This window comes from Bactrocera neohumeralis, unplaced genomic scaffold (assembly GCF_024586455.1).
Source record: "Bactrocera neohumeralis isolate Rockhampton unplaced genomic scaffold, APGP_CSIRO_Bneo_wtdbg2-racon-allhic-juicebox.fasta_v2 cluster11, whole genome shotgun sequence".
Lineage (NCBI taxonomy): Eukaryota > Metazoa > Arthropoda > Insecta > Diptera > Tephritidae > Bactrocera > Bactrocera neohumeralis.
The window spans coordinates 18275872-18301303 of NW_026089624.1; the positions used below are offsets into that span (position 1 = coordinate 18275872).

Below are 25432 nucleotides of genomic sequence, written 5' to 3' on the forward strand. Positions count from 1 at the left end.
GGCGAAATCGTTTGAAATCGCACGACCAACCCAAACACGACCCAACTAACACAACCAACTTGACCAAATATCAAAAAATTTTGATTTTCATCCTATCAGTTGGTACAACCCATACAACTGCCCCATATACGTAACAATCAGTTGTACAATTCGATGAAATTCTTACAATTATTGGTGCGTGTATGCCTTCCATAATAGCAGAAACATTCAAAAACGCCACTCCCTTCCTTCCTTAGCGAGCAAAATGTGTCAAAAGTTGAAGCCGTGGTAAAAACGCAGAAATCAGCCATCTTTGTTTGTTTTCATTTGAAAAATGCTGCCACTGCTCAATCCGCATATATAGTTTTGTACACATCTATGTTTTCAATTACAATTTTTGTAATATAAAATATCAAAACTGAAAACAAACTATTAAAAATAGTTTATATTTTTATAAATAATAGCATTCGACTCTGATTTTGAGTTATTTTAAGAAAATTTCAAAGATATTGAAACATATTGAATTGTAAAAGTTGATAATTACTACAGTGTATCGATATTGGCAACCCTGCGTTGTGAGAGAGCAATCAGCTGACACGTTTCTACGGCAAAAATCCAAAAGCCGTGAATTCTCATCCTACGTCAAAGAGAGAAGGGGGTCGCGTTTTTCACTGTTCACTGTTCACTTACATTGCGCGCCCATAAGATAGGTCGTATCAGCTGACACGGGCCACGATTCTACGTTCTCCACTGTTTCTGCTATAACTCTTCACCTTTGCTTTCAACGGTTAGAACGAAGCAAATTGTAGCAATTCGAGCTGCAGAGGTGAATAGAATAGGTACAATCTGCTACAGTACAATTGCTAGCGTACGCCGATTAAATCAATATCCTTGTCCATAGCAACAGCGCCGTTAGTTCTTCTTTCTCCAGATTGGACGAAGAAGCGAAATAAGTGGGTCTGGTAGTGAAGTAGGGCATGACGGAATATCTCATGTCATCGTGGCTCGACAGTGAACTGCAAATGGCGTAGTGAAGCCTGCTACATGAATATATGTAAGAAGGCAGTGATATAACAATAGCCGGCATGTACACAAAAACACAGCTGTCCATTTTGTATGTCACAATTTTGTTATTGCCATACTAATACCTTTCACTTCATTCAAATTTTAACATTTTATTCAAAGTGAAAATTTGTATGCCAAAAATAAGTAAATAGGTAAATTTATTTGTTTTAAATTATCAGTTGTTATTACAAATGATATAGCAGATCTATTTTAAGCTTCTCTTTGTAAAATAACGCCAGGTTTGTTAGAGTTTTGAATAATTTTACATTTTATATATTAGTGGCATTACTACTCCTCTCTACGGTAGTCGGAAAATTAGAAATATTTTTAATTTAGCGAGAGCGACAACTGAGAGCCTTCTTTCGGGTAGTTATGCAACTGTCTAAGTAAATGTGTACATAAGAGCTTATGTATTTTAATACTTGACAGAGTCGCCTTCTTTGTGTTTACAGCACGACAGTCATAACTTCGAAGTCGTAGATAATAACTTGAAACCATTATTAACCCCAAAAACAACGTCAGCCAGTTGCAAATTGGATAGGAAAACAAAGTTTTAACTTTGAGAGGATTTGGTTTGATTTCATTGGGAGTTACAATATGCTTGACCATTTGCTTCCTTTTTCAGGAATTCGTATTTGTCTAATTGTAAATTAAATTTGCTTCAGACAATCATTTAAATATAAGTTGTAATGAATTTAAATGTACGAAATGTGGAAATAACAATTGTGTATGTCGTCATGGTAAATTAAACAATGTTTACGAAATACATGTATTTTTGAAACATGGAAGGTGCATTTCTTGCCCTTGATTTTCAACTTCAATTAATTTGAGCAATCTTTATAATAGATTACTCAATAAATACAAATTTTTTCAAGATATCTGTATTAACAAATAACGTCAGTCTAGATTCAACATGACTGTAATTTTAAATTTAATTTTTCGTATATTCAACGTCAATACTAATTTATTATTTTTTGACATACGTTGAATGCAACTTCTAAGCCTATATGAATTGATCTTAATCGAAATAATGAATTGCTCTCATAATCATATTTAGTGATTACATAGTCTAGACGCAGATTGCCTTAAGGTTTTAAGCCATATTTTTTTATATTTTCAAAGACAATAGAAAGATTTTACAATAAAAAACAAAAAAAATATGTTTTGCCAGGCAATTTTAAAATAGATAAAGTTCATTTTATATACATTTGCTATGGTATAAAAGATATTTGTGAATATGTTGTGAAGTTGTATTATACACGTATTATTCTTTATTGTTTATTGTAAATCACTTACAGAAGCAATAAATTATTGCAAATGTTGTGTAAGATAATAAATAAAACTATTCATTTGATCCTATATTTCTCAAAAAGATAGAGGTTCTGAATTAATAAAAATATCATATACAATGTAAAAGCAACGATTCCACTCATATTTAAACGAATGATCTCTGGTGAGGAATCATCAGTCTTGATCAAAGATGGTATTCATATTATGAACTGACTTTTTCGGTTTACCAAAAAAAGACGCAAATGTTTTTAATTGGTCCCACAGAACAATACGCAAGTATAGGAGAACTAATAAACCAGAATCAGAGAATGTTAATGAATAGAGAAGGCGAAAATGTTAGCTGCTCTAAAATTTAATTTATTACTAAGAAACATTGAAAAGGCGTAAGTTAGAAAATAAAATTATACCACGCCAGAAGGGAAAATTCAGCACTCAGTAAGGAAACTCAACGAACTACATCACTATATAAAGGGAATCAACGAACGTTAAAATGTCTTTGGTTTGGTATTGTAGAGGAAGACCTCCACTCCGTTGGAAGCACCAGGTGGAGAAGAACCTGGCTTCGTTTGGAATCTCCAATTAGCGCCACCTTGCGAAAAGAAGAAATGACTGGCGCGCTGTTGTTAACTCGGCTATAACCGCGTAAGCGGTTTCCACGACAGCAAAGAAGAAGAAGCGGACATTGTCGCCAGATGATGATTTAAATAAATTTTGTCAACTTCGGCACGATACACACAATTCAGCGCTAATATGTATGCGAGTTCGTATGTATGTATATTTGTCAGCAAAGTTGTAATTTGTTTTTTTTCACGTTTTTTTTAAACTAATATTTTTTGTTCCGCTCCACCTCCGCGCGGATTCGCGCTTATTTCCATTGCATGCACTGATGAACACACATAGGTGTTTCAACGGAGGATTTATATTATATTATTATATTTCTCAATTTGCGGAGCTGTTTCCCTCAGATCTAAAAGTAAAAGAAGACAGGTATCATGGTTGACTGAATCGCTCCATTCTGGGAGAAAACTGCTGATCCTTAAAATGATGTTGTTAACTAGAAAATTATAGAGAAAACACCAATGAAAGAATTTAATAAAGATATAACATATGTTCTCGAATTTTGACGCTGTTTATTGAATGCATCTTATTTTTTCAAAAATTAACTTTTATTTGGTTGGTTTAATATACACTAGGCATCAAATGAAAGTATAAATTTAAAATATAAAAGTGGTCAAATGAAAGTATAAATTTTGAAAAAATACAAAACGTTTGGTTTAAAAGTAAATTTAGTAATTGATATTGCCTTCTTTATTCTGAATTACTGAACGAAGACGTTTTGAATGCCTCGAACTAAATTTTCTAATATTTTCATTGGAATAATGTCAAATTGACGCTTCGTCTTTAAGAAAAATTATTTCAAGTTTGTACTGCTGCTTTTCGGTATTTTGGAATCAAAAATTAACCACAAATGCTGAATTGGATTTAAATCCGGTGACTGAGCGGGCCAGTCAAGTTTTTCGATTAAATTCTTCAAAAAAAAAAGCGAGTAGCCAGGCGAGATGTGCGCTGGGGGTCGTTATATTATGAAAGATCAACGACCTCAAGTTCACTTTTTTCGCATCTATTTTCAAATTTTGAAGAATGTTAACATATGAAGCACCCGTCATTCGTCCATCGATTTTAACTACATTACGTACACCAAATTTTGAGAAACAACCCCAAACCATGAGAGAACATCCTCCATACTTGATTGTATTCAGCATGGTTTTAAGCGATCAGAAGGTTTACACGACACTCGCTTATGTGTTCTTTAACTCCTTAGCTCGAATTTAAATTCATCTGACCAAATTACTTTATCTCAAAATGTGATTGGCTTATTTAGATATTGTCCCGCAAACTCTAGTCCCTTTTCTCCTACTCAAATGGAAAACATAGTTTTTTCGACGTAGTTTTTAATTTACTGTTGTTTATTAATGGAAACATCCATACCGAAAATTTCGATCAACTAACGCGATAAAATTTCAGGGTTTTCAGGAGCCTTACATCGTACAAGTCGCTCAGCGTGTATAGAAATTTTGGACCTCCGCCGTATTGAGCCTTGCATGTCTTCTTTCTCTTAAAGTATTCAAAAGTCTTTTTTGCCTCTCCGATCGAAATGGAATATTGTTCATATATTTTTTGATACGTTTCACCCCTCTTCCCATTTCCTACAATTAAGATCCGTTTCTCTTCAGTTTTTCGTATTTTTTACTAAGAAAAGAACAAACAAAGGTTCACCATAACAGAAATTCCCTTAATAAATACAAATTTATTAAATCTGTAGTAAAATTCAATTTTACCTTGGAAGAAATTAACCAAAACTAAAATTATACTTTCATTTGACGCGCTTTCACACAAGGCTCACCAGCAAAGACTAATCACTCTCGATTCGCGCAGGAAAAATGCATTAACCACCCCTACCGACACGGTAAAAATTGATGAAATCGGAAGATAACTCCGTCCAATCCCCATTTAGCGGTACTGTTTAAAACTTTTAAAAGTTCGATAGGAGTCATACAATTTTAAACCTGTGTTGGTATGAGAAGGCTTAATAGGAGCTAGGTAAAAACGGAACGATGGCAGGGGCACCGCCCCCTTAAAGGTGAAACCACCTATCTCGGGACACGCCAAACCGTCTACCGAACCAAATACACAACATTATTTTCTCATTTCTATGTAACAGTGCGAAAATGGGCGAATGGCCAAACCGTCTACCGAACCAAATACACAACATTATTTTCTCATTTCTATGTAACAGTGCAAAAATGGGCGAAATCGGACTGAAACTACGCCTAACTTCCTTATAACACAATCTTAAATTTTATCAGATTCTTTCTTTTCCAGTGTACGAATCAAGAAGCAATTAATTTAACGGGAATAAACTTTGTACCAATAATGCCTTTAGGGTATGCTTCGATTTAACCAAAATTGTCCAAATCATGCAAAAACTGTTTAAGTTCCTAGGTAACGAATATTTGGAACCCAGTACTTATAATTGACTTTTTATCACAAACGGTAATGTGATAATAGGTTGTCAAAAAAGTCTTGCGGTATTTTCGCTAGTTGGCGCTGAAAGCACGTAGTTCTAGTTTTATTCGTCGCATCGGGTCATGCTATATCTTTCTAGAAAGCTCATTTCACGCGCTAACACGTGTTTGATTAAATGTCGTTTCTTTTAAGTCGTTCGTGAGTTATAGCGTCGCAAACATGTAGTAAAATAAAGAGAAAATACGGCATATTTTACAGTACTACTACGATAAAGGCAAAAATGCATCTCAAGCCGCCAATAAAATTTGTGCAGTTTATGGACCCGATACAGTTTCCATTTCCACCGCACAACGATGGTTTCAACGTTTTCGTTCTGGTGCAGAGGTGGTCGAAGATGCGCCACGCTCCGGAAGGCCTGTCGTCGAAAATTGCGATAAAATCGCTGAATTGGTCGAAAGAGACCGGCATAGTAGCAGCTGTAGCATCGGTCAAGAGCTGGGCATGAGTCATCAAAAATTCATTTCAATTTCAATAAAAAAAAATTCAATAAAAATACCGCAAGACTTTTTTGACAACCCATCTATATATAAAAATTAAGTGGCAAAACTTCCTGTTCGCATACTCCTCCTAGACGGCTTGCCCGATTTCAATGAAATGTTCAGGGGTGATTGGAGTCTGTTTGGAGGGTGCACATAAGAAATTTAATGTGTATCATTGCACGTTTTGCAAAAAAAAAAAAAAAAAAAATGTTACATCCCGCCTATACAAATTCTCATGAAATAATGTTTTGCCGCAAGATTGGCAGTCCTGTCAAATGCCTTTTACTAATAAACAGAAACAAGTGGCGGATGTTTACAATTAATAAAAAACATTGACATCGCATGTTGATCGTTTTTGCCTGTCATTTGTTCTTTCTATGAATGACTGTCAAGCAGACAAGACATACAGAACGTAAGTGTTCCGCTGCACTGAGTGCATCAAAAAAAATGTTTCAACATTGTGTGTATTTTTCTCAGATGTCAACGTGATTAACATTCTGCGTACAACACAAAGCAAGTGAGTATTGTTATTGTTTCGTATGTGATGCCATGCGGTTCGATTGTCGTTGAAAATGCGCGGTGTGTGTAAAAAAAAAGTGTTTCAACATTGTGTGTTTTTTTCCAGATTTAATTCCATCGATTTCCTACATTTATTCGAACCGATTTTATGTTTTTCTGCTGACCGTGCAACACACACAAAGCAAGTGAGTATTGTTATTGTTTCGTAAGTGCTTTCATGCGGTTTGCAAATACACTGTTGGTGGGTCTTATTGCATATGCGTATGAGGGTAAAATACATAGTTTAAGATGTAGTTTTAGGTTAATTTTTCCATTTTTATTTATGTACTTCAAATATGTATACTCTAGCACGACCACCGGGGACAACACTAATACCTTTTTCGAGTTGTGTGAAAACGATGAATTTGCAAGAACATTGCTATATTCCGAAATACCACAATATTTCAATTGGAATCCATCATCGAAAACATTTCAACGACGAAAGCAAGGGGAGCGTGTTGACGGTTATCCAAATGTCCGTAATACCGATGCCATAAGACGCATTTTCACCATCCATCCGAACAACGCCGAATGTTTCTATTTGCGTCTGCTATTAGTCAACGTGCGCGGACCAAGATCATTTGATGGTTTGAAAACTGTTGACGGTCAGTTGTGTGCGACGTATCGTGAAGCATGTCAGCGATTGCATTTGTTAGAAGATGATATGCATTGGGACACCGCACTTCATGACGTATCACTCACATCTCATCCAAAACAAATACGCGTACTATTCGCCATAATAATATCTACATGCCTTCCGTGAAATCCGCAAGAACTGTGGAATAAGTACAAAGACTGCATGACCGAGGACTTATTAATTTTGGCGCGTAATCGAGCATCGGACGCAGACTTGCTATATGCATTACTAATGTATAATGATGCTTTGATATTGGTTGAAGATCTGTGCCTTACAGTTGCGAATAAGGCATTAGCGCAACTTGGCATAACTGCGCCCAATCGTTTAGCGATTGATATGCTTGACCATGAGCTTCAACGTGAACAACAATACGATTGCAATGAATTGCGTGCTTTCATACAAGCTAACATTACCAAATTGAATATTCAGCAGAAAAATGCTTATGATAAGATTATACGAGCGGTTGACAATAACGCCGGTGGATTCTACTTTCGGGATGCGCCCGGTGGTACAGGGAAACGTTTCTGATCTCTTTGATTCTTGCTACTTACTATACGGTCACAGCAGAAATTGCGCTGGCAATTGCTTCGTCAGACATCGCTGCTACTCTACTTGATGGCGGCCGAACAGCACATTCTGCGTTGAAATTACCGTTGAACATCCAAGTCGTTGAAACACCAACGGCTACATATCGAGGAATTCAACAATGGCAAAAGTTTTGCGAGGAGCTGGAATAGTTCTATGGGATGAGTGCCCAATGGCTAACAAAAAGTCATTAGAAGCATTCAATAGAACAATGCAAGATTTACGAAAAAAGCAACAACTTTTTGGCGGAGCATTAGTCTTATTATCCGGCGATTTTCGGCAAACTTTGCCAGTCATTCCTCGATCAACTCCTGCCGACGAAATAAACGCATGTTTAAAATCGTCAGTTTTGTGGAGACATGTTCAAAGGCTGACTCTTACCATCAACATGCGAGTCCAATTGCAAAATGATCGATCCGCAGCGGCGTTTTCGAAGCAGTTGTTGGACATTGGCGAAGGCAAAATACCAATCGATGATACCGGTTTGATCACATTGCCGAACAACTTTTGTACACTTTTACAATCGAAAGAAGAATTGATTGATTGGAATTATTTCCGAATATTGTTCAACACTATCAACGCCACGATTATTTAATTGAACGCGCAATATTGGCACCGAAAAATGTACACGTCAACGAAATCAATTTTGCCATTCAAGAAAAACTGACAGGAGAAGCTACAACATATACATCTATTGATAGCGTTTTGAATCAAAATGAAGTAGTCAATTATCCAACTGAATTCTTGAATTCTTTGGATCCCCCCGGTCTGCCACCGCATCGTTTGGTCCTGAAAGTCGGTTTACCCATTATACTTCTACGAAATCTGAAGCCACCGACTTTGTGTAATGGCACAAGACTTTCAGTCAAAAAAATGTGGCCAAATTTGATTGAAGCAACAATACTAAATGGCAAGGCAGCAGGTGAAGTTGTACTCTTACCACGCATTCCTGTGATTCCAACGGACATGCCGTTTGAATTTAAGCGCTTGCAGTTCCCAGTACGTCTTGGCTTTGCGATGACCATCAACAAATCGCAAGGGCAAACGTTTCAAGTGTGCGGCGTCAATTTGGAAGAACCATGCTTCTCTCACGGCCAATTGTTCGTCGCATGCTCGAGAGTGGGAATACCAAGGTGCCTATTCATTTACGCGCCAGGTAGAAAAACCAAAAATGTTGTATACCAATATGTTTTATAAATAAGTAACAGTGTTACAACAATAAATAAAACATAAAGTAAAAACCCTTAAGAGTTTTAATCGATTGAGGTGTAGCGAAAAACACAGGGTAACAGCTAGTTATAAATAAAATTCAAAGATAATCTTTTCCTGAAAATGGGTTGAATCGGATCAATAATTTCCCTAGCTCCCATAGACCAAATACAAGGATTTTAGAACCTCCAGGTGACTTTATAGCGCATTTGTATATCGGCCAACATGGAAGTTATGTCAACGAAAAAGGGAGACACTATTTTAGCGATTACAGGAAACTAAAATGGATACAAATTGGCCAAAACTTAACCCATATAACATCCAGGTGACGTTATTCCATATGATTGGTGATGGCATGTTAAGTACCTTAAGGAATACCAAGGCACATTTTATTAGTATATGGCGTATTAATAGTATGTAGTATTGGGAAAACAAGATAAAATTTGGTCGATAATACTCCCAAATCCCATATACTACATATGTATAATGATGGATCACGTTGTGATAGGCGAACGACACGTCTTTACTGTTTTAGACGTGAGTGTGCTCCGAGGTCCCAACATCGACTCGGACCACTATCTTGTTGCAGCCAAGATACTCCCACACCTCTGTGCAGCAAAAACCGCTCATCAACAAACACAAGGTTCGACGTGGTGAAGCTGCAATTAGAAAAGACAGCCACGATTTTCTACTCGACTTGGAGTCCTGCGATTCTCGAATCGATGACGATGGAACAGACGTTCTATTGCCTGACCAGAAGAAGTTCGAATAGCAATTACCCGCCTGAAGAAAAACAAAGCGACGGGGGCCGATGGATTGCTGGCCGAACAATGGCGACGAAGAACTGATAAGGAGCATGTGTCAGCTTCTTTGCAGAATATGGTCGGACGAAAGTATGCCTAACGATTCGAATTTAGGTATGCCCTACCAATCTTCAAAAACGGAGACCCCACAATCTGCGCCAACTACCGTGGGATAAGTCTCCTCAACATCGCACTGAAGTACTCTTGCGTAGTACTCCTTTATTATTTTATTACGTAATATTATTATTTATTATAACTTAGTTGTTTATTATATTTAAATAGGAAAATAGCCATATGCCTGATTAAGATAAGATTGTTTATAAGATCGAAGACGTAGATAATTTTGTCTTTCTTGGAACCAGTATTAACAGCCACAACAACGTCAGCCTCGAAATCCAACGCAGAGTAGCTCGTGCCAATAGGTGTTACTTCGGACTGAGTAGGCAATTGAGAGCTAAAGTCCTCTCTCGACGAACAAAGACCAAACTCTATAAGTCACTCACAATTCCCGTCCTGCTACATGGTGCAGAGGCATGGACGATGACAACATCTGGTGAGTCGACGTTGCGAGTTTTCGAGACAAAGGTTCTACGAAAGATTTATGGTCCTTTGCGCGTTGGCCACGGCGAATATCGCATTCGTAGGAACGATGAGATTTATGAGATATACCATGACATTGGCATAGTTCAGCGAACCAAGTGACAACGGCTACGCTGGCTAGGTCATGTCGTCGGTTGGTTGTTGTAGTTTTAGTGGTTTAGGGGATATCTACATTAATGTTAAAAGAGGGCGGGGCCACACCCACTTTTTCAAAATTCAATTCTCTGTGTGAAATTAAAGTACTATACCTTAATTAAATGCTTCGTTATGGCACTTTATAAATTTAGGGCTATCTCGCTTGGTTTAAGTGATACCTACAACTTCTAGGTGAACAAAAGTATTATACTGTGTAGCAACAGGTTGCAAGAGTATAAAGATTACCGATACCGTCAATACAAAATTCATTACAGTGTAATAAATAACGTAAAATATTTCAGTGTTCGATGGGCCAGGTTTGCTTTTTTTAAGATTATTTATTCGATTGCCACACTTCTGTTATTGTGTGAAGAAAAAGAATACTATATATATATACATATATACTCTTAATCTGAAGGACATCCTCTATCCGTACATATCTATATCAAACCCGAAATCGGGGAATGCTATTCGAAAATTTACCCTCGGTTCTACTTTATTTTTTAATCCCGCAATTGGGATCAAATTTTTTTAATTCCTTAATTTTTTATCATACCGTTTTATTAAAAAAAATTTAGTTCAAATGTTATTCGAATTATTGACTGCGATTTAAAATAGCATCCCCAGATTTCGGGGTTAAAATGGGTATGAACGGATAGAGGAGGTCCTCCAGATTAAGAATATATATACATTTAGTTGCCGCTGACTTATGGTTTTTGAGATATTGGCATTTAAAGTTAAAAAATCAACTATTTAAAATGCGTCTTTCTCCGATTTTAATGCATTTTACACTTATAGTTTATACTGTTATATCCACTAACACTACACTAATTCGTTTCTAATCATTTATTTTATAATAAATAGTGCAAAAATAACTTTAATTCCATAAAAAACTTTAGTTAAAATCCATTTATTCGTAAAATAAGAAAGTGGTTGTAAACAAGCAAAAAATTAGTGTTACCATATTTTGTAATGGAATAAAAATAAGATAAAAGAAAGATTATGACGTCATAACAAAATTCATTATCGTGTGATGTGTAATGTAAAATCTTTCAAAATTCTCAATATCTTGATAAATCCCGGTGTTGGATCTGGCAAAAAGGAGTTCAATGCAAAAAAACTGAGCACGCCTAGGTGTTGGTCCGACCAAGGGTTATTTTTTTGAAGCGCGGCCGAAGGCCGCCAATGCAGAAAGGCATTCTATGCGGAAAACTAATGTGTTATATATTTCCTGTCATTGGGGTATTATTTGTTTTTTTATTTCCTTTGGTTCTTCTGTAAAATATGAACGTAAGGTAACACTGATTACACTGGTCAACAAATTTGTAATTTTTTTTGTCATGAAAATTTATATCAAATTTTGAATATACTAGGGCCACCAAATAATAACATATCAATGAAAAAAAATGTACACATCATGTTTTCTTGTGACATCAAAACATATATTTTCGTAAAAAGTACAAAATTCAGCCACACTTACAGAATTATTTCCTAATATCTAATAGATACTTATGATTTTCTTGAATATTTGGCTTTCGGTAGGTCCCTTTTAAGTCTCCAACAATAGTCTGCTAGCATGCCTGGACTCCATTTCCCTTGATAAAATAAGAAATCTTTGTACCACGAGAAAGTAAATTCCAGTCGTTTAATGTAGACCATAAAAGCTCAGCCTGTTTTTTAGATAGATTTAAATAACGTACTAAATCGTTTAAATCACGATGTGTCAATAAGTGCGGTTCTTTTGAAGTTGACGGTTCATAACTTGAGTCACTATCTTCAGCTACCTTATTATGCTGACTGAAAACAAATTCCGGACTAGAATTCTCACTTTTTGATCGGTTTGAAGGCATCGGCAGAGGCAGTTCGGCACTATGTAGGATGGGTCTCTTGGCCGAAGACAAGTTTGGGTACTGGATAGTGTGTTTGGATTTGGTAATAATACCTTTTGTTTGAGTTAAATAAAAATAACAATCACTTACATGATCCTTTGGTTCCGTCCAAATCATTGGTATAGCAAATGACAAAATTAATTTATTTTATGTAATTTAGCAAATACAATAGTTACACAGTCGACTAAATGTAGTTATGTAAACAAAGAAACGTATATGAGGTCAGAAATGAATATGTAGCTATCACAAGAAAACTGGAAGTGATAGAAACAAAACTGTTATATATTTTTAATGAGGGTACACCAACATAAATAAAAATCATAACAAAGTTTATGTGACAAAAACAGTGTTTACCAGTGTTATTAGTTAGAATGCAACCCTTTTGTTATTGTGCGATCAAAAATAAATGAACAAAAGTTAAATGTTGAATAAAAGTTATTTTTGCACTATTTAATATAAAATAAATGGTTAGAAATGATTTAGTGAAGTGTTAGTAGATATAGAAGTTAAAAATATAACATTAAAATTCAGTATAAATGGGAAGAACACACATTTTAAATAGTTGAATTTTTGAAATTTAAATGCAAATATCTCAAAAACCATAAGTCAGCGGCAACGCTATGTATATATATTCTTGATCTGGAGGACCTCCTTTATCCGTACATACCCATTTTAACCCCGAAATCCGGGGATGCTATTCTAAAATTTACGCGAATTATTTTTTAATGCTTTATTTGCAACCCTAGTTATTATTATATTTATTAATAAAACATGTCATTTATTTAAGATCCTTCATAGCATTAGACATTCGAGTTTTCGACGTTTATGACGGAAAGCATTCTTCATTAGGAATGTTTTCTGTCGCTACAACAACAGCAAGAAATACATCATGTACCATGTATTATATATTCATACATACTATATATTCATATTCGCGTGTGTGGTAAACTATTCTATATATTCAAGAATTAGAAATAAGAAAACGATTTTAAGTAGAATAACTGACACTTTAATAATTCTAAATTTTACATAGTGTTTCCCATTTCCATTAGATAGTTGTTTAGAATACATTTGGCAATTAAAGTTATTATAACCAAACCCGCGAACTTGCAATTAACTTAAATTTTCTCAATTTTCTTTACACTGTGAAGTGTTGCAGCGGCGTCAACACAACCAAACACTATTAAATACCAATAACAATTGCTATTAAATGATGGGACTCATCGACACATTTTTTAGCCTTTCATACCAACATTTAATCGAGCCCCAAAAGCAGAAAACTCATTTTATTACACATGGATGTATGTATGAATAACCATCTAGGTAAAATGTAGCATCAGTTATTTTACTTTTTGTATGTTAACTAAATGAAAAATTTTAATTTAATCACTAAAATCCTTAGTATTTTGCACATAGCATTCCTCGTTTACCACTTCTATATGATTTTCGCCATTGTTGATATTTATCGAATTTTTCCTTGACACTGTTTTTTATTATTATTTTGTATTTTATAGGTATCTTTGGTTATTTTGTAGCAGCTGCCAGACATAGAATATTACCTTCAGCGTGTTACTAAAATCTCTTCGATTTTTTCGACGCCCAATGAAACAAGTCTATACATACAAAAGTACGTAACTATGAATGTTACCTACATAACACATACATATGTACATATGCAAGTGGTTTATACTTTTCTATCACTCCGTTTATTTATTTGAATGGTGGTTATTTACCTTTTCTTACTTAAATGCATACACATCTGCACACGGCATGGTGCTATAGATCGATCAATGACACATAGTAATATGCATACACATTTACACATGGATAGAAAAGAAAAGGCGATGACGACTTATTTGATGATACACACGACATGATGTTATGAATCGATCAATTACACATAATAAAACCGCTCATGTCGCCTAAAAATACATACATGAATTTTCATATTTCAATATAACATGCACAGCACAAAACAACGTTTATGGTAGCTTTTAGCGCTCATACTGTCTCTAATAAACGATACGAAATATGTAACAAAGAAATTCTTGTTTTATAAGAAAAATAAAATATACAACAGTAGCGTGCTAACTAACTGCGCATTGAACTAACTTTGGTTGCAACCCGTTTTTCTTCTGACGTTTGCAAATAAAATCGTTATCCACACTAACGTCCAAGAAGAGATTCCCAGCATACACTGAGTGCACACACTAAGACTTTTGACGCTCGAACTGTTTTTTTCGTTGCCAAAGGCACGACGAGGAAAGACGAAGAGACCGGCTCGGACGGCATGCTTTGTTCGCTACGAGCGCTATTACATGAAGCAACTTTTGTTGCTAATTCTCGGGCGATTCTCTTTTGCTGTCGCCCATTACCTTCACACGAGCAACTTGTGTTGCGCAACTCTGTTCGGGTTTTTTTCTCATTCCCTTTCACTTTACTTTAACCCATTGTCGTTTCTTTTTCCTTATAGGTATTTGGGCCACTCTATCACATATATTAATCAGCTCTGTCAATTAAGAAATACATTTTATTTATTAAAACAAACATATATCACCCTTTTTACTATCGTCTGAATCAATTTGTATGGCTTCCTCCATACATTTCACAATATCTTTAATTAATTAGATTTTTTCGTCATACTCCATTTTCTAAAATATTTATATTATGTTATGTATATATGTATACATATTTGCAAATTACTTACTAAAAGATGAAATTAAATTTTTTAAATATATTCAAAATATTAATTTCAAAAAGAGATACGCAAATGCAACTATGTGGTACGAAAGAAAGAACACGAATGCCGAAAAACGTCGCAGCGAACTGTTACGATTAAGAACACAAAGCGAGTTGCTGGACACTGGAAACTCGGCGCGATTCCCCTCACCTCGTCGCCCCCTCGCCTATAAGCCAAGAGTTGCCGCAACAAAAGTTGCCTCGTGTAATAGCGCTCTACTATGCTTTTCGGCATTCCTATTCATTTTGAAATTCTTTCTTTCACTCGGTCACAGTATATACTGAGCACTCGGTTTCAAACATGATTGTGGTTGTGCTACTTCGGAGCATGCTTCGTAGTACGAAAAAAATTTCAATCCATAATGTCAAAGAAACTTTTTTGTTTTTCTCATAAATTTTACTTAATACCATCAAGATTATGTGTAATTTACATTCTATTCGTATTTAGTTATTTTTTAAAACCCCATTTTTATTCGCTGATATGTTTGAAAAAATGATGACAAATTGTTGTTTTTGACACAACCTTATATAATTGAATCATGGTTTCCATAGGATACTTACAAAAAGGGATTATTTGGCTCTTTCAAAACCCTTTCACGGTGTACAGACCGTGGCACAATAATAAAACACATACGATGGCTGCAAAAGATGGTATACGGAAATCGATGTAAAGTTGGTGTAGCAAACTATATTATGTAAAAGCTGTCTTTGACTCGCCTGGCGTTAGAGAATCGTGAATCGAACAAACTATACTAAATGTTCAGAAAAAAGGTACAAATTTGCGTTTACATGTTTTTTACGCATGCGGAATTGTTCTACGTTTCTTTCTTGTTGGACAAAATGTTTTTTTACCCGTCTGAAAATGTTTTAGAGGTTACTTTGTTATGTTTTCTATAAATTATTATAATTGATTTCAAGTTTTTTAAACCTTAGCAAAGTGTTTTCATTTGTCATTTGGACCATTCACAATAGAAAAACTGATCTTATTTATGAAAAATAAAAATTCGTAGCATTGAAGATAGGGTTATACCATATTAATCAGAGATAAAGAGATGTTTAACTCCTCTCTCACTGGAAGTGAGAGAGCAATTGCTAAACGTCAAAACCACCTAAACTTTGACAGTTGATCGAGTTCAGGAGGTTTTGACGTTTAGCAATTGGAAACGAGCGATGGCCAGATTGAAATTTTATCAAATAAATATGTAAACGGAGGGATTAGTTGCATCGTTCAAGACCACTTATAAAAAGGAAAATTAAATAAATTTGTAAAATTTAAAGATATTTGATGAAACGTTTTGTAATTTGAAGCATCATAGTTTTATTTTTAATGGAAAATGATTAAAAACGTTTAATGATTGAGAGCTAACAAGCTTAAATCCAATTATTGGGACAAAAGTCAGTTGTTATAATATTCTTTAAAAAGATTTAAATAGTTTCTCCATATAATAAATAACCGCTATATAGTAATTTTTATTCATACTAAATGTTGGGTGTTTGAATTTAAATGCCCAAAAATTTTAATTTTGTTCAATCTGGCCATAATGGAAAATGTTATAAAAAACGCTAATTTTGAGGCGCTCTCACACTGGAATAAGTTTAACAACCCTTTATTCCTGATATTAATGATGTTTATGCATATATGTATGCATGTGTATGTATCAACTCGATTACTTTGTCGTTGCGATTTCATGTAATTTTAACGACGAGAGAGCAGCGCGCAAAGCAGGAATAATGAGATGCCCAACTCCGCTCTCACTGGAAGTGAGAGAACAATAGCTAAACGTCAAAACCAGGAATAATGGGATGCCCAACTCCTCTCTCACTGGAAGTGAGAGAACAATTGCTAAACGTCAAAACCACCTAAACTTTGACAGTTGACTGGATTGGGGAGGTTTTGACGTTTAGCAATTGGAAACGAGCGATGGCCAGATTGAAATCTTACCAAAAAAATATATAAACGGAGGGATTTGTTGCATCGTTCAAGACCTCTTATCAAATATGCAAAACAATGAAAATTAAATAAATTTGTGAAATTTAAAGGTATTTGATGAAATGTTTTGTAATTTGGAACATCATAGTATTATTTTCAATTGAAAATTATTAAAAACTTTTAATGATTGAGAGCTAAAAACCTTAAATCCTATTATTGGGTATTGAAAGGACAAAAGTCAGTTGTTATAATATTCTTTAAAAAGATTTAACTAGTTTCTCCATATAATAAATAACCACTGTTTAGTAATTCATATTCGTACTAAATGTTGGGTATTGGGTTAATAAATGCCCAAAAATTGTTATTTTGTTCGATCTCACACTGGAATAAGTTGGGCATCCCATTATTCCTGGTCAAAACCACCTAAACTTTGACAGTTGACTGGATTGGAGAGGTTTTGACGTTTAGCAATTGGAAACGAGTGACGGCCAGATTGAAATCCTACCAAATATGTAAACGGAGGAATTTGTTGCCGCTGTTCAAGATCGCTAATAAAAATTTAAAACAATGAAAATCAAAGAAAATGCGAAATTTAAATATAGGCACGATTCCGATTACTTTGGCGGAGGGGTAAAAAAACCGAATTTCCGTATAAATGGGGTATGTACGGATAGGGGAGCTTCTCCAGAGGAGGAATGTCCAAAAATAATGTAAAAATTACTAATATTTTTTAAAATATTCACGATTAAAATTTCAAAAATTTGCACTAAGAAAACATGTTATTTCTCTATGTTTCACAAAATTTTTTCACATTTTTTACTCTGTATATTTAAACACACACTCTAAGCTTTGAAATAAGCTTACATTTCACTTTTGTTTTGCTATATTTTACCTAAATTTATTAATTTAAAAATCACTTAGCACACTCATCGTTGAAAAGGTTAGATTGTTTACAATTATGAGGAAAGCGAACCTTGCCACATCTTAAACAGTAAATATGTAGGATTTTTAACAATTTTTCTTTGTTTGTTTTATCGCGTGATTCTTTTTTCTTTATTAACTATAAAAAAATACTTTCTACATATGTATATGTGTAATACGTAATTTATGTGACTGAAGTACTTTCGCGTAGTACTCCTTTCTGCGTTGGCGGCCTTCGGCCGCGCTCTAAAAAAATAACTCTGGCCAAGCGAATACCCGGGGTGACTGAAGTACTTTCGCGTAGGTTTCCTTTCTGTGTTGGCGGCCATCGGCCGCGCTCTAAAAAAATAACTCTGGCCAAGCGAATACCCGGGGTGACTGAAGTACTTTCGCATAGTACTCCTTTCTGCGTTAAAAATAAAAAAATATATTGACTTTTTGTGGGGAAAGTGGTTATATTCTTTGGTTATTATGCACTCATATTCAAACAAAATTTAAATTTTGGTTATAAAATTGATAAATTTTGATTATTATTTCTGTCAGCGATTTCCATTTATTTTTTATGATACATTGGTTTGTATATTAGGTGACGATATATATATTATTATATTTAAAATATGAGTTTTGGATATAAAGTGGTTATATTTTACGGTTATCATGCATTCATACATATTGAAACAAAATTTGAGTTTTCGTACTGTACTGTAACCTTACACCTTATTACGTAACATTATTATATAATATTACTTATACATACATATGTATATATAACATTGTTATATAATATTACTAATACATGTATATAATATTACTTATTTGCTTAATATATTTAAAAAAGGAAATATCCATATGCATGAATAGAGGAATTTTTGCGAAAAAGAGGAATTTCAGCGAATTGCCTTGTCATCACATGGTAGCGCTCCATTTCTTCGTAATTTTTGGTAAACAAATGAGGTTCAAACGAGTGTAAAATGTAATTTTTAAAATAAAGATTTTTTAAATAAAAAACCTGCTAAAAGTGTAAAGTGTGGATTTATTTAAAAGATCATGGTGTAATTTAATTAATTTGAAGAGAAAAATGTGAATAAAGTGGGTTTAACGTGGTGAAATAGCTCTTTGAAATGTTCGAATTTTGGGAATTTTTGAAATTTAAGGTCGAATATCTCGTAAACTAAGCGTTTGCGGTACCTATAACCCTATATATTTCTTAATCAGGAGTACTTCTTCTTTCCAACGGTACCTTCAAATCGCGGTGCCAAAGAAATCGGAATTGTGCCTAAATATATTTCATGAACCGTTTTGTAATTTGATGCATAATAGAATTAATTTTCAATTACAAATGATTAAAAACATTCATTAATTGACAACTAACAGGCTTAATTCACCTTATTAAGTATTGAAAGATCAAAAGTCAGTTGTTTTAATATACCATAAAATCATAAAAAAGGATTTAAATAGTTTCGTCATATATTAAAAGTCCAATTTATAATAATTTGCAATCGTAATAAATGTTGGGTGTTTTCATTTAAAATGCCCAAAAATTCTTATTTTGTTCGATCTGGCCATAATGGAAAATGTTATAAAAAACGCTTATTTTGAGGCGCTCTCACACTGGAATATGTTGGGCATCCCATTATCCCTGGCGCAAAGATAGCGAATTGAGAAATAAACAGGCGGCTAGAGATTAAGCCAACTTATATTTGCGACTTAGGGTTCCCGCTAGAGATAAAGAGATCCCCAACTCTCCTATCACTGGAAATGTGAGAATCGCTTACCTACCGAACTTTGATATTTGACTGGATTGGGTAGGTTTTGACGTTTTGCAATTGGAATGATTGGAACGGCCAGATTGCAATTATATCAATAATATATGTGAACGGAGGAATTTGTTGCCACAGTTCAAAATCGCTAATCAAAATTTAAAACAATGAAAATCAAAGAAAAGAAGAAACTTAAATATATTTCACGATACGTTTTGCATAGTAAAATTATATTTCAATTACAAATGATTAAACACATTTATTAATTGAGAACTAAATGGCTTAATTCACCTTATTAAGTATTGAAAGATTAAAAGTTTAATATACCATAAAATCATAAAAAGGGATTTAAGTAGTTTCGCCATATATAAAAGGACCAATATATAATAATTTGCAATCGTAAGAAATGTTGGGTGTTTTTATTTAAATGCCCAAAAGTTCCTATTTTGTTCGATGTGGCCACAATGGAAAATGTTATAAAAAACGCTTATTTTGCGGCGCTCTCACACTGGAATAAGTTGGGCATCCCATTATTCCTGCTTAAAGCCGAGCCGAAAGCATTTTTACAATTACGCAACAAGCGCATTTACGCTCAGCTCCGCCAGGAATAATGGGATGCTCAACTTATTCCAGTGTGAGAGCGCCTCAAAATAAGCGTTTTTTATAACATTTTCCATTGTGGCCACATCGAACAAAATAAGAATTTTTGGGCATTTAAATTAAAACGCACAACGTTTAATACGATTGCAAATTATTATATATTGGACTTTTAATATATGGCGAAACCACTTAAATCCTTTTTTATGATTTTATGATATATTAAAACAACTGACTTTCGATCTTTCAATACTTAATAAGGTGAATTAAGCCTGTTAGTTGTCAATTAATGAATGTTTTTAATCATTTGTAATAGAAAACGATTTCTATTATGCATCAAATTACAAAACGTTTCATGAAATATGTTAAAATTTCGCATTTTCTTTGATTTTTATTGTTTTAAATTATATTAAATTTAAAAATAAACGTATATACAAGTACCAATATTTAAGCCCCAAATTCTAATTTGTAATTAAAAACTTTCTAATCTTTATCTTTCTAACTTTAGAGCCTCTTCATGTGAATCTGACAGATGTCGCTTGCAGTCTGTCGCGCTCTACTTGTTCAGCACATCACACTTAAAAACACACGGAAATTCAATTTCATTACCCAAAACTATGCAATGAAAATAGCACAATCGAAACACTTATTTCATCGAAATTTTTCACAAATTCACAAACACTTTTTGCAGTATTTAATGTTTTTCACTCACCGTTCGAGGTCCGTTCCATTGTTTGGAACGCTAAATGTTCTTCCTCCCTCATTGCAATACATTTTCTCCAACTGCTGTTTGTTTTCGGCATTTTATCTGTAAAATAAAATAAAGAAGTATTAAATAAATGCAAATTTATTTAATAAAAGTTAAAATATACTCACATCTTTCAACTTACGTGCTATTCTTCGAACTAATGGCCGTTACAAATGGAGATAAAAAATGAAAAATGTCTACATTCGAATAATAATTTGGCGGGATTTTAATCTGGTCGTCCATCTTTTCCAATTGCTAAACGTCAAATCCTCCTGAACTCGATCAACTGTCAAAGTTTAGGTGGTTTTGACGTTTAGCAATTGGAAAAGAGGGACGACCAGATTAAAATCCCGCTAAATTATTATTCGAATGGAGACATTTTTCATTTTTGAGTTGGACATCTCTTTATCTCTGGCGTCCACTCTGCCGGACCATCTTCAAGAGCAATGCAATCACTTAAATATATTCAGAACTTTTAATTTTAACATCTATATTTTGCATGTAATAAGTAGGTATGTATACAAATTTGCAGAATATAACGTAAATAGTTTGTAAAATTGTAAATAAGGACAGAAATTATTTAATGAAAAATATTTTTGTGGCCATCGTAGATGAAGCGTAAATGAATTTGAGAATGTGGTATGAAAGGCAATACAGAAAATCCTCTGAAGAGCTGAACACATAGAGAGCGACAGACTGCAAACTACATCTGTCAAATATTAAAATACACACGTTCTTAAGGGCAGTGTTATTTTGATAGCTGCACGACTACACGACTGCAGGCCGACAGTTGTCGTTCTCGCTAACTTCAATATCCTCCTATATTTGCCAACGACAGTCCGACGACACTAGAGTTGACAGTAGAATGGAAGATAGAGAGATGAGGTAGAGTGGTGATGCCACTAATATGTAAAATGTAAAATTATTCACAGCTCTAACAAACTTGAAGTTATTTTACAAATAACAGCAAAAAATAGCTATATTATAGCTCTATTATATCATTTGTAATAACAATTGATAATTTAAAGCAAAAATATTGACCTATTTACTTATTTTTTGCATAAAAAATTTCACTTTGAACAAAATATTAAAATTTCATTGAAGTGAAAGGAATTAGTATGGCCACAACGAAATTGTGTACATACAAAATGGACAACTGCGTTGTTTTGTGTACATGCCGGCCATTGTGTTGTTGTTGCTTCTCAAAATGTACATGTAGTAAGATGAACAACGACGTTTTCAGTTCACTGTCGTGCTGCTGCAGTCTGTCGCAGTCATTGTGTTTACCACTTGACTCTGACTACAAGCGGCAAAAACATTCGTGTGCAAACGCAGTTGTACTCACAAGATACATTTGTAGGTAGATACATACGTAGGTATGTATAATTGTGAATATTACATACACTGGTTTGTATTTACTGCAGTTCTTCCAACGGCGTTGCCAGTTGTAAAATGCAACACACTACATCTTATTGTTTTAGTAGATGACGGTTGTTGTCGACGTAAGGGGCCGATTGCGTTTAATGAAAAAGTAGTTCATTTTAGTTTAAACGCTATAAATTTCGAGTTTAATATTTGATTGGGTATATAGAAATATGTGAGTGTGTGAGTGTTTCCAATATTGGTTAATTGTTCTAAATTTCGTATACATATGTATATATCGGGTGATTTTTTAAGAGCTTGATAACTTTTTTTTTAAAAAAAAACCCATAAAATTTGCAAAATCTCATCGGTTCTTTATTTGAAACGTTAGATTGGTTCATGACATTTACTTTTTGAAGATAATTTCATTTAAATGTTGACCGCGGCTGCGTCTTAGGTGGTCCATTCGGAAAGTCCAATTGTGGGCAACTTTTTCGAGCATTTCGGCCGGAATAGCCCGAATTTCTTCGGAAATGTTGTCTTCCAAAGCTGGAATAGTTGCTGGCTTATTTCTGTAGACTTTAGACTTGACGTAGCCCCACAAAAAATAGTCTAAAGGCGTTAAATCGCATGATCTTGGTGGCCAACTGCCCATGCATCCCGAAAAATGCACTGTTTGGTGTGGTTTGTACGCTGGTGGAATCATTGGACCGTATTTTTTCAAAGATGCTGTTGGACGCAACGTTACGGTGAATGGCGATCGCTATCGTTCGATGCTAACAAACTTTTTGTTGCCAAAAATGGAAGAACTGAACTTGGTTGACATGTGGTTTCAACAAGATGGCGCTACATGCCACACAGCTCGCGATTCTATGGCCATTTTGAGGGAAAACTTCGGAGAACAATTCATCTCAAGAAATGGACCCGTAAGTTGGCCACCAAGATCATGCGATTTAACGCCTTTAGACTATTTTTTGTGGGGCTACGTCAAGTCTAAAGTCTACAGAAATAAGCCAGCAACTATTCCAGCTTTGGAAGACAACATTTCCGAAGAAATTCGGGCTATTCCGGCCGAAATGCTCGAAAAAGTTGCCCAAAATTGGACTTTCCGAATGGACCACCTAAAACGCAGCCGCGGTCAACATTTAAATGAAATTATCTTCAAAAAGTAAATGTCATGAACCAATCTAACGTTTCAAATAAAGAACCGATGAGATTTTGCAAATTTTATGCGTTTTTTTTTTAAAAAAGTTATCAAGCTCTTAAAAAATCACCCGATACATAGTGTTAGAATGCATTGTTAATATACATACTTGTACATATTAGGCGTGTTTTATTTGACCAAGCTATTACCTTATTTTGTATGGGAGACTTAGCCAATATATTTATATTGGCTTGTCATAAGCCATAATAGCGTGTATCAAGAATGATTCTATCATTCTTGACAGGAATAAAGGGATGTCCAGTGTGGGAGCGCTTCAAAATTAGCGTTTTTTATAACATTTTATATTATGGCCAGATTGAATTAAATAATAATTTTTGGGCATTTAAATTAAAACACCCAATATTTAGTATGAATAACAATTACTATATAGTGGTTATTATTATATGGAGAAACTATTTAAATCTTATTGAAGTATATCAGAATAACTGATAAGTAAAAGGATTTAAGCTTGTTACCTCTCAATAATTAAATGTTTTTAATCGTTTCCCATTGAAAATAATACTATGATGCTTCAAATTACAAAAAGTTCCATCAAATACATTTAAATTTCACAAATTTATTTAATTTTCATTCTTTTACATTTTTTATAAGTGGTCTTGAACGATGAAACAAATCCCTCCGTTTACATATTTTTTTGGTAAGATTTCAATCTGGCCATCGCTCGTTTCCAATTGCTAAACGTCAAAACCTCCTGAACTCGATCAACTGTCAAAGTTCAGGAGATTTTGACGTTTAGCAATTGTTCTCTCACTTCCAGTGAGAGAGGAGTTGGACATCTCTTTATCTCTGATACTTGAGCTTGAATATTGAGCTGGAGGCATTGCCAGTTCATCGCTTTTTTCTCATTCACAATAGCAAGGTTTTTTTCCAAAAAAAGAAGTAGTTGGTAAAGCGAGAAACCTCATTTTGATAGATGAAAAAGTAAACAAACCATAATTACAGATTTTTTGGATGAGTATTGAGTTAAAATTAAGACAAATATGAACACTTGTTTTCAGTTTTTTGTATTCTAGACCTCAAATGAATAATGTGTATATATTGTATAGTATATTAATTTTCCGTTCACAAATTTGAAATTTCAAACTAAATTGAATATCCGCTGATTGTTCTTGCTCCCATTGCCAACAAAATTAATTTTTAAACGAACATATGAAATAACCTAAGTGCGTTTTATTTGTCCATGATTTAGCTATTAGCTTACACGGCTATTGTTGCGAGTTCAAATATATTAATCCGATTACATACATATGTATGTATGTGCGTATGCCATTCTCACACAAATAATATATGCGTACACATGTAAATCAAAAAATACAAACATTCTTCTGGAAATCTGGAAAATTCATCATCCATACTTACAATATGAGTACACATGTAAATATGTGCGTATGACATTCCCACACAAACCAGGAATAAAGGGTTGTTAAACTTATTCCAGTGTGAGAGCGCCCCAAAATTAGCGTTTTTTATAACATTTTCCATTATGGCCAGATTGAAAAAAATAATTATTTGTGGGATTGAAATTGAAACACCCAACATTTAATACGAATAAAAACTATTATATAGTTGTTGTTTATTATATGTAGAAACTATTTAAATCTTATTGAAGTATATAAGAATAACTGATAAGTAAAAGGATTTAAGCTTGTTACCTCTCAATAATTAAATGTTTTTAATCGTTTCCCATTGAAAATAATACTATGGTGCTTCAAATTACAAAAAGTTGCATCAAATACATTTAAATTTCACAAATTTATTTAATTTTCATTCTTTTACATTTTTTATAAGTGGTCTTGAACGATGCAACAAATCCCTCCGTTTACTTTTTTTTTTG

General features: G+C 34.1%; 1 protein-coding gene and 2 long non-coding RNA genes across 4 annotated transcripts in view; all 3 read right to left on the reverse strand.

Moving 5' to 3' along the window:
• LOC126766110 (calsyntenin-1) overlaps positions 1-14541 on the reverse strand; it is a 69178-nt gene extending 54637 nt beyond the window's left edge. The window contains exon 1 of one of the 2 annotated variants that reach the window (XM_050483936.1): positions 14429-14541. Coding sequence is in view for 1 of the 2 variants with exons in the window: in XM_050483937.1 (XP_050339894.1) it covers positions 14429-14510 (82 nt within the window). In the remaining variant the exon portion in view is untranslated. The remainder of the gene's footprint in view (positions 1-14428) is intronic. The other variant, XM_050483937.1, reaches the window with a different exon arrangement.
• LOC126766297 (uncharacterized) overlaps positions 1-23875 on the reverse strand; it is an 82299-nt gene extending 58424 nt beyond the window's left edge. The window contains exon 1 of the long non-coding RNA XR_007668830.1: positions 22700-23875. This is a non-coding gene — a long non-coding RNA (uncharacterized LOC126766297). The remainder of the gene's footprint in view (positions 1-22699) is intronic.
• LOC126766269 (uncharacterized) lies at positions 11848-14406 on the reverse strand. Its single transcript, XR_007668799.1, has 2 exons — positions 14253-14406; positions 11848-12570 (listed from the first exon to the last, which is right to left on the reverse strand). It is a non-coding gene; the product is annotated as an uncharacterized LOC126766269 (long non-coding RNA).
• Positions 23876-25432: the final 1557 nt, after the last annotated feature.